Source organism: Sebastes fasciatus, chromosome 12, assembly GCF_043250625.1.
Source record: "Sebastes fasciatus isolate fSebFas1 chromosome 12, fSebFas1.pri, whole genome shotgun sequence".
In the NCBI taxonomy this organism is placed as follows: domain Eukaryota; kingdom Metazoa; phylum Chordata; class Actinopteri; order Perciformes; family Sebastidae; genus Sebastes; species Sebastes fasciatus.
The window spans coordinates 14288458-14298431 of record NC_133806.1 but is presented as its reverse complement, the minus strand read 5'-3'; the positions used below and the strand labels follow the sequence as shown (position 1 = coordinate 14298431).

Below are 9974 nucleotides of genomic sequence, written 5' to 3'. Positions count from 1 at the left end.
TTAACTGCACAATATTATGCCTTAGATTATCATTTTGTTTTTACATTCACTTGTGTGATTTCCCCTTTTATATATACATATTTTATGAGCATTGTTGAAGGAACCTGAGAACAAAGATTTTCATTGACAGATGACAAATAATGAACCTTGAAATACTTTCACTAGAACATGCCTGCTTGCTGCAGCACATTTCTCCATTTGGTTCTGGTGCTGCAGCACATTGTGACTTTGTGCTGATTGATTCCTAAAATATGTAAATTAATAAAAGTTGCCGTCAAACGATGCTTTAAGCCTCGCAGGGTTTGCTTTGTTCTCACCGGTATTTTAAAGTGAAGGCACTTGAATGATCAACAAGTCCTATTTGAAATGTTTGAACTCAAATAAGAGCTTAGGAGGAGCACTTTACGGCCACACGAGAGTGTAATCATGCTGCATGCAGACTTACTGACGCACTGAGAGAGTCATTGAATTGCACTTCTTAATCACACTGAATCTGATTTGGGCATGTATAATAATGTGACAGTATAATGAACATGTTCCTTTGGCTGCTATCAGACATAATCTTCCAAAAGAAAGAGGAATTAACCCCTTAAAGTACACATTTTTTCACTTTGTTTTTCCTTAGGTAGTTTTTTAAGGAAGACTGGTTACATTATCTCACTGTCTGCGAGTATCATATACAAAATATTTCATATCATCTTGTTCCAGCTTTTTATTGAAGCTTTATGATCTTTATACTGAGTGAAAAATTAAATATGCTTTCCTTATGCAAATTTATATCTATATTTATTATTGGAAATCAATTAACAACACAAAACAATGACAAATATTGTCCAGAAATCCTCACAGGTACTGCATTTAGCATAAAAATATGCTCAAATCATAACATGGCAAACTGCAGCCCAACAGGCAACAACAGCTGTCAGTGTGTCAGTGTGCTGACTTGACTATGACTTGCCCCAAACTGCATGTGATTATCATAGAGACCCGTAGGTACCCATAGAACCCATTTTCATTCACATATCTTGAGGTCAGAGGTCAAGGGACCCCTTTGAAAATGGCCATATCAGTTTTTCCACGCCAAAATTTTGCGTAAGTTTGGAGCGTTATTTAGCCTCCTTTTCGACAAGCTAGTATGACATGGTTGGCAATAGATTCCTTAAGTTTTCTAGTTTCATATGATATCATTGTCACTCCAGCTTTAAAACTGAGTGTTACAACCTAAAAATCACAAGTTGCGTTAATGCATTAAAGAAATTAGTGAGGTTACAACGAATTTGCATTAATATCGCGTTAACTTTGACAGCCCTAGTTTTTAGTATACGTTTAAAAATATCAATATGTCCAGCTGTTCCAGCGGCTTGGAGTGTAACGGCTTTGTTTTGCTTTGTGGAACAGCTAAAAGAGAAGAACTGGAGGATCTGAAGGGTTTTCCGGGTTCATAAACCAAAAGCATGGCCGTGTGGTGCCTTATAAACTAATAAAAGAATACAAATCAATACGAAAACGAACAGGTAACCAGTGTAAAGACATTAAAGCAGCCGTAATGTGTGCTCTCCTTTTGGTCTCTGACAGCAAGAATAGAGTAAAATACAATAGAATAGAACAGGGCAGGAACAGCACAAGTGTGAGCCCAGAGGCCTTCCACTGTCTCCTCTACTAGTATGGCCACTCGGCAATATTCCCCACTGTACGGTACATGCAGATCGCATAGCAACAAAGACCTATGTCTGGCCGTTGTCTGTTACTATTGCTTGAATGCCCCTTACACACGCATGTATGCGCGTGCACATGCACTCACGTGCAATGCCGTCACCAACACCTCCTCCTACTCCCTCTATATCCCATATGTACTGCCATCTTTCCACCTTCCCCCCCCCTCCAACACCACCATCATCCCATAATATTCATGGGTCGTCCATTCCCCCTGCTCCCTCCCACCCCCCCCATGTGCACACAGCTCACCGCCCACTCTGCTACCCCCACTTCCCTGCCTGACAACACCACCGCCCGCCATCCCATAATATTCATGCACACGCTCCGCACACATTCATACACAGCAGTGCGTTCAGCTCTTTGTTGGCAGCAGAGATGCCTGAGCAATGCGAGCGTGCTCATGCACAGCAGTCATGTTTCTGCCTGCTATGATAATTCATCCGCACTCAGGCTGCTGAGGCAGGTCGCCCTCAAGTGCCGAGAAGTAACAAAGCAAAACGAAGGAGAGAGTAAAAGGTGGTGGGTCACATGTCTATCTCATAATGACCTTGGGCGCAAATAGGTTCATGAGTCACCCTGAGGCATCATCTCTGGATGAGGCCGATCATCCATCCCGTGGTAAGCATCAGTAAGGTCAGTTTAGAGTTGCCCCACCTCACAGCAGAGTCTCTCAAAGTCTGCTGCTGCCTCCCACTGTAGCAGAGGGAATACAAGTCATCTCTATGTCATGCTGAAGCTTTAACAAGCATCTCTTTAGGGCTCTGCAACCTGGCTACAGTCAATCAGCACCGGACCATTTCAGCATGATACAATGTCCACAAAATGGGGGAAAGATAAAGATAAAAAAAAAGAGGGCAAGTTATTTACGAGAGAGGGGTGAAGGGATGAGCATAACAGAGGCGCCGGACATGACAGTGGCCAGCTCATCACCATGGCGTTGCTGTGGGAGACAGCGGAAGACGTCACTTGGAGAAACAGGGGACACAAAGGAGGAATACGACATGAGGAGGACAAAAAAAGGAGGGAAGGGGGCCTACAAGAAACCTGTCTTTGCAGATATAGACAGAGGAAAGTGTGTGTTTGTGAGAGAGAGTGAGTGTGTGTGTGTGGATGGGGTGACCATTTACTCAGGAACTGGGTGTCAGAGGGTTCAGGTAAATGGGCCACCAAATCCTGGACAGGCACCGCAACAGAGTCTGTAAATGTTTGGTTGCAGTGCCGCACTGACTCATCTGATTCAACAAAGGAGCCCTCAAGAGCAGTAAATAAGTTTCATCAGGTGTGACAAGGCTGAACCCTTTTTTTTTACTTTATCGGCCTCTGGGATTAAAAAGAAATGTCCTCAAGGTTCAATTTATTCATCCATAAAGTTAAGTAAATTACAGTGTTCCCATCCTAATCAGCCAACACCGATGAGGCCTGCAGAAGATACGAAATAAATAAAACTAGATAGATAAAACAACATCAAATTAACAAAGCCGAAAAGCAGCAGTAAAACTATTAGGCTATGGTCAAAATTTAGTGAGGATCATAAAAATGTGTAATTTTTCCTACCTGTCTCATGTGCTCATGCACTTAACATCTTAGTTATTGACTTTTTTTTATACCTCATAAATAAGGCTGTAGCTAAATTTAATCATAGCAGAAAAAAGTAGGCTAACACCAGTAAACTATCTACCTTAGAGCTAACTAGCCTAGGCCTTTGACATCTAGGTTAGCCTCTGACTGTGGTGAAAATCATGTGTTTTGATGTGGTTAAGTTACATTTAAATCACGTTTAAATGTTTTAAATTATAGATTTATTTATATTAGTTTGTTCATTTGAATGGACAAGAATGCTGGAATAACAGAGTTTGTAGATACACTGTGTTTTACTGTGCTATTTAGATTTTTTTTCTCGGTCTTATGCAAGAACTGTGACAATTATTTTTCTTTTTGGGGGAGAAGGCCGGGATGGTTTTACAGTTTATATATCTGTTACACAGTTTGACTAGGTAACCTAGCCCTCAAAGGTTAATATTCCATTAAAAAAAAGAGCATAACATTAGGATTAAAACTAGAATAGAATGAGAGTTTACATCCTCATCACAAATTTCTAGTTGTGTCGTATCCCGTGTGGAATAAAAGATAAATAATAGCCTACTATTTTACAAATCCTGCAGCTCCTATAAAGAAACACAACTTCACAAAAACAAATAGAGCTGCAACACTTATTTTATCTACAGATAAAATGATATAGGCTAGCGTTGTCCTTCCAGTTATACAGCCTACTATTCCTAGAAGTGTGAGAGATTCTCTGTATATCTTCATATCCCGTGTGGAATAAAAGAGAAATAATACTCTTTCACAATCCCTATACAAACACACACAACTTCACAAAAATGTAAAGTAGAGCTGCAACACTTGTCCTTCCAGTTATAGGCCTTTACTATTAGAAGTGTGAGAGATTCTCTGTAACGTTACATCACTGGCGAGACAAAAGGAGGGAAAACTACCAAACAAACTGTAAAAAAGTGCACTTGTTGAATAATCTTAGTGCAACCGTATTGCAATAAATAATTATGCTATGGCCTTGAATATTATGTTGTGTGTTTCCCAGTGCATAAATGAATAAAACATTATTTAGAGCATTTCAGGTTCTCCTTTTAACTATTAAATAAATCCACACACAATGTAATTTTTTCTAAAATTATGTGTCACAAACCTGCTTTGTTTTATTCTTTACTGCTTTTTCCTAACCCCAGTGTAACACCCATCCGCTCTCTCCTTATGCCCTCCTTTCCCTCCTATCTCGTGATTTATTTGCCTCAGTTCCAATATTTGTCGGCAGTGTGTTTTCTTCCCCTTGTCTAAATGTCACCCCTTCTTCTAAGACAATATAGGGAGTGGGAGAGAGGGAGAACGAGAGGGCAAAAGCGGGGGACATAGAGGAAGGGGAGGTGAGGGGGGGACTCGTAAAATGAGCAACAAAGTTTGGGAAAATTAAACATTAGGTAAGACACTTTTTCACATGCATGTACACATAAGTGGAGACAGAAATGCTGTGTCATGGTTTCTGATGGGAGGATTTCTTGCGGTACGTCTGATGGATCAATATTCCTGCTGAGTATTTCTATAAAGGAAACAAAAGGCTTCTCATTAAATGTTTCTCAGCACACACATTAACATGCATGGATAAGAAGAAACAATACATGCATGTAGTTGTGATAATCATTCAAAGGTCATTATCTCCAATGCAGGCTCACATTTTAGGTCTCATGCCAAACACAACACAGAAGAAAGCATACTTACACTCTTAATACTTACGTAGTACAACTATTATCCTTCCCAAAGCCTCCTCCTCCTCCTCCCCTCCCTCGGCATCACTCCACACCCTGGATCACGCCTGTCCTCTCTCTCCCACCCTCATTCTCTACCTCCTTTATAACCCATCACTCCCATCTCACCGCTCTCACTCATTCTTGCTGCTTCAACCTGGAATGGACACATTTGTTTTCTGGGGGAGTATTTGCTGACACAATATTTTTGTAAAACTTTAATTTTACTAGCACTTCTGGATTTTAAGTTTTTGCTTTTTAGAGGGGGTTATACTGATATGTTCAATTAAATTGGACATGTGGACTTATTTTTTGAGTTTTGCTTGCAGTTTGTAAAACATTCCTGTGAGCATGCTTTTGCTGTCACTGACAGCACAAGTGACGAAACTGATGCACAACTTTATTGATTGAAATTGGGATTAAATTTCAATTTGATCAACTATCAAAAAAGAAGGATAACTGGATATCACAGGACTATGAACTGGTAAGAACCACTGTTACTTTTGAAACTGTGTGTGCAGTCGTAGAGCTGCAGCGGCATGCTCAACAAGGTTAAATATTACTCATGAAGTGATTGTTTCTTCTGTAAAAAAGGATGCTCAACTATTCTACTTTGTCTCTGACCTGTTAACTTGTCATTTCAACAGATATGCGGGGATCATCCCCAGACTCTGGGCCAGAAACATAAACCAACACCACAATAGACAGACAGACAGACAGACAAACAGACAGACAGACACTTTCGACGATCACTTTGACTGTGGAGACGGGCAGCGTGCTGTCCAAAGACCCAGCCTGACGCACGGAGACGGACAGACAGACAGACAGTCTGATGCCAACTGTCTCCACTGTCAATCTCACGGCACCACTCCTCCTCCTGTTGCTATGGGCAACCCACCCCACCATGGCAACCAACTGGCTGTAAGTCTAGCGTGCGAGGGAGGAAGAGAAAGAGGGAGTTTGTTTGTCATGCTATAACTTTTAAAAGATGGTGACATGTCTCTAAATCTCTTTCAGTCGCTCCCCTCTCTTTCTTTGTCTCACTCCTGGTGACCTTTTCTCTTTTCTTTCTCTCTGTCTTCACTGTGTCTTCTCTGTCTTCTCTTCCCCTTGTTTCCATCCTCTCTAAAAACTCTGCCCGGTCATTACCTCTTCATCCTTTTTGCACCCTCTTCTTCATGCACTCTTCCTCTTTCACTCCCTCCCCTTTTTCTTCATTATGCATCCTCTTCTTTTTTTGCCCTTTCCAAAACCTGCTCTGAGTCACTTCCCCACCTTTGTGTCCCAGCTCCCTGGCGAGGCTGCCTCGCTCCAGGCCCGTGTCCGGTGCTGCCCCATGTGCGCGGCTGAGGGGGCTGACCCCAGGGCAGGTGGGGGTGTGCAGGGCGCGAGGGGAGGTCATGGAGTCCGTACGCAAGGCAGCCGAGATGGTCATAGAAGAGGTATGGTCAGAGGGCATGGAGTCTCAAGGTTGACCTGTCATATAATGCAATCATTAGACCCCCTTATCTCACTGCTATATGCATGTCATCGTCAGTGCCAGCACCAGTTCAGGAATCGCCGCTGGAACTGTTCCACCACCCCACGTGGGATCAATGTATTTGGCAGAGTCATGAACCAAGGTATATCATCATATTGAAAATGCGTCTCTGCTGATAAATCCATACATTGAATAACTGAATTGAATTTCTGCATCATCATGAGCTCTGTTTTGATTTCAGGGACTCGTGAGGCGGCCTTTGTGCATGCTTTGTCCTCAGCAGCCGTGGCGGTGGCTGTGACCCGAGCCTGCACCCGCGGGGAGCTGGAGAGGTGTGGCTGTGACAGGAAGGTCAGGGGGGTCAGCCCCGAGGGTGAGCTTGGATCCCGCTGCATGAAAATGTAACACACTGAGTCACCCACATATCAAAAAACTGCTGCTACGCTGTTTTCTGCGGGTTAAAACTGTCAAGTACAGAGCACTGATATCTGCATCCCAGACAGTGACAGCAGGTATTTTCCAATCAGCTGTCACAGTGCTGTGAGCCAGTGTGGATTCACCTTTTAACAGACATCTTTTCAGCTTTAAATTAAAAATGTGCAGTTGTTTCACGGGTCTCTCTCTGTCCAACCACAGGTTTCCAGTGGTCAGGCTGCAGTGACAACCTGTCCTATGGCGTCGCTTTCTCCCAAACATTTGTTGATGAACCAGAACGAGCCAAGGGTCTGTCAGCGGGGCGCCCACTCATGAACCTCCATAACAACGAGGCTGGTCGAAAGGTCGGCGGTCGCATCTCTCTGACTACATTTCAGTTGAATTTCTGTGTTTTTGTCATGTGTGAGATTCAATCTGCTTTGCTTATATTCACAATTCTCTCATCCTCAGGCCATCCTTCACAACATGCAGGTGGAGTGTAAATGTCACGGTGTGTCCGGCTCCTGCGAGTTGAGGACCTGCTGGAAGGTTATGCCTCCATTCAGGCGTGTCGGCGTTGTGCTCAAGGAACGCTTTAATGGAGCCACAGAGGTATCAGAGTAGTTGGTGAACACATGAAGCTGTCACAAAGAAATTAAAGCAGATAATTTATCAGTATCAAAGTCTGTAGCTCTCTCAACATCCTCCTCCTCCTCTTAGGTTCGCCTGACTCGTATAGGATCCAGGACTGCCCTGCTTCCCCGTGACCCGCAGGTCAAACCCCCTGCTGCCAGAGACCTTTTATACGTTGCACCCTCTCCAGATTTCTGCCATCTCGACCCTGACAACGGTATCCCTGGCACTGCTGGTAGGAAATGTAACGGTAAGATCATCTCACAGGGAAACAATCCAATTTATCAATCAAAACAATTACAGAAAAATAATGCTGCTCTGTTCTAAAACACACCCAGGAACTTCTCGGCTGGCGCCAGACGGCTGCGAGCTGGTTTGCTGCGGGCCAGGGTACAGAGCGGGCCGGGCCGAGGTGGTGCAGCGCTGCTCCTGCAAGTTCTCCTGGTGCTGCTCAGTCCGCTGCCAGCAGTGCAAGAACACAGTCACCATTCACACCTGCAGAGTCTAAGACTGCCCAAACAAGACCAAACCGACCGAGCAGAAATATCCGAACAAACCACTAGACGGACACTCACAAACAAAAAGACGGGATAAGGACAACATAGACACCTATTTCACATGTTTAGCACCAAATCGTCTTAAATTCTGGTCTTAATTTAACTCATTTTTGACTGAAGCAGTGCTAAGCAGAGTTAAGTTTGAGGATTCTGTTGTAAAAGCTGCAAAGTACAAAGCAAACAACAATGACAAAGCATCAACAGTAAGTAAGGGTACAAACAAAAACCTTCGGAGACGGACAGGTGGGCAGGCTCACACATGCATCCATGCACACAAACGTACATGAACAAACACTCAACAGTTAATCTCACACTGAACTGACAAAGCTTTTAAAGCTGAACTTAACCACAACTAACAGGGAAACATTGCAGCACTATTCTTATTTTATGCAAACTATTTGCATCATAGACTAGCAGGTCTTTGAACATTTACTGTATTTATGTCTTCTTCTCTATTCTGGTTTATTTATTTGTATATCTCTTTGCTTCACTTCAGCAGCAATATTTTAAATAGCGAAAATAACTTCTACTTACATCAGTGTGTCTGTCTTGTGTTTTGCCCCTCGCCTTCATGTGAAACTCTTCTGTGTTTTCCTGCACAAGCAGTGCTTTTAGGGCTGTTCAAAAAATCTAATAAATACAGTAGATTCATCCAAAATACCACAACATGTTTCTTGAGTTTCTTATTGAGCAGACATGTCTGAGATATTAGGGCTGGCGGATAAGTCAATATGATCATTTATCGTCTTTCCATTGAATCATATCGTGACGAAATCATATATCGAGATATAATGATACACAAATACATCGTCTAAATTTATAATAACAAGCACATAGTAACTTAAATTTCTCAGAAAATCTGTGAACTATTTTGAGGGAATATCATTTGAAGATTGCCGTTTTTTTTTTTTACATCACACTTTACATTACCACTCAGGTCAATGCGATTAACAAATGTGTATATATGGAAATATTTATTTTTTTCTTCATAATTTCACTTGAAACTGTTATGTTTATTTTGCACTAAAGATCTTAATTAAATGACAGTATTTAATTAAGTATTCATTCCCATGGGAGTATACAGAAATAGGATTTACCACATGGTTACTTCATATAGACTATATTTATTTATGGAACTGCCAGAAAAAATGCCATATTGTGATATACTGTATATTGTTATCGGGATATGAAATGATCTATATCATGATAGAAGATTTTGGCCATATCGCCCAGCCCTATAAGATATTGTCACACTTGAAATTCCTGATTAAGGCACACAGGTTAGCTGCAAAGTTGAAGGTATGCTGTGGAGTTTTTTGACCTCTAGAGGCACTCTGGGGTAATGTTTTGTCTCTGTTTTAAGGCTGGAAGATGCTTTTCCAGGCTGCACGTGAGCAAATATGCAAGGTTGTAGTTTGGAGACATTCATGGGCCGTTTCTTTTATATTTTATAAATTAAGTGTGTAGTAGATGTAAGCCCTAAAACACAGATTGAATGTCAGTGCTGTGAAAAGCCAAAAATTGCAATGCACCAACAGAACGAAGGGAAGAAGAGAGCTGCTAACTGAGGTTAACTATGCAGGTTTCAAAATATTCAAAGATTGGCCTTGCTTTAAGAAGAAGGAAATGCATTTAACACATTTGTAGGCCTCAAGGATACACACATCGGGCCTCGTGCAGGAAGCAACATGCAAACAAGTTTCTTCTTATTTTTGTTCCTAATCAAGATTTGTTCTTATTCTTATTATATTTTGTTTTCTTATTTTTGCTCTTCTCTTAGGTAAGAGAAAATTTTGCGAGTGGTTGAGAGCGCTCTTACCAAGATAAGAAAAACATCTTGTTTTCACAGTCAACAAA

The 9974-nt window shown here is 41.9% G+C and overlaps 1 protein-coding gene across 1 annotated transcript; it reads left to right on the top strand.

Moving 5' to 3' along the window:
* The first annotated feature begins 5383 nt into the window (after positions 1-5383).
* Positions 5384-8068, top strand: wnt4b (wingless-type MMTV integration site family, member 4b). Its single transcript, XM_074653293.1, has 9 exons — positions 5384-5517; positions 5681-5954; positions 6322-6475; positions 6571-6655; positions 6755-6886; positions 7150-7292; positions 7399-7539; positions 7648-7810; positions 7899-8068. The coding sequence occupies exons 2-9, from the start codon at positions 5866-5868 to the stop codon at positions 8066-8068; spliced, it is 1077 nt and encodes a 358-aa protein (XP_074509394.1). The 5' UTR covers positions 5384-5517; positions 5681-5865.
* The last annotated feature ends 1906 nt before the right edge of the window (positions 8069-9974 follow it).

Bases quoted from the DNA above. Each gene is read 5' to 3' on its own strand.
- wnt4b (XM_074653293.1), top strand. From the start codon at position 5,866: ATGCCAACTGTCTCCACTGTCAATCTCACGGCACCACTCCTCCTCCTG. The intron at 7,293-7,398 runs GTCGGCGGTCGC...TCTCATCCTCAG, and splicing joins ACAACGAGGCTGGTCGAAAG to GCCATCCTTCACAACATGCA. The intron at 7,540-7,647 runs GTATCAGAGTAG...TCCTCCTCTTAG, and splicing joins GCTTTAATGGAGCCACAGAG to GTTCGCCTGACTCGTATAGG.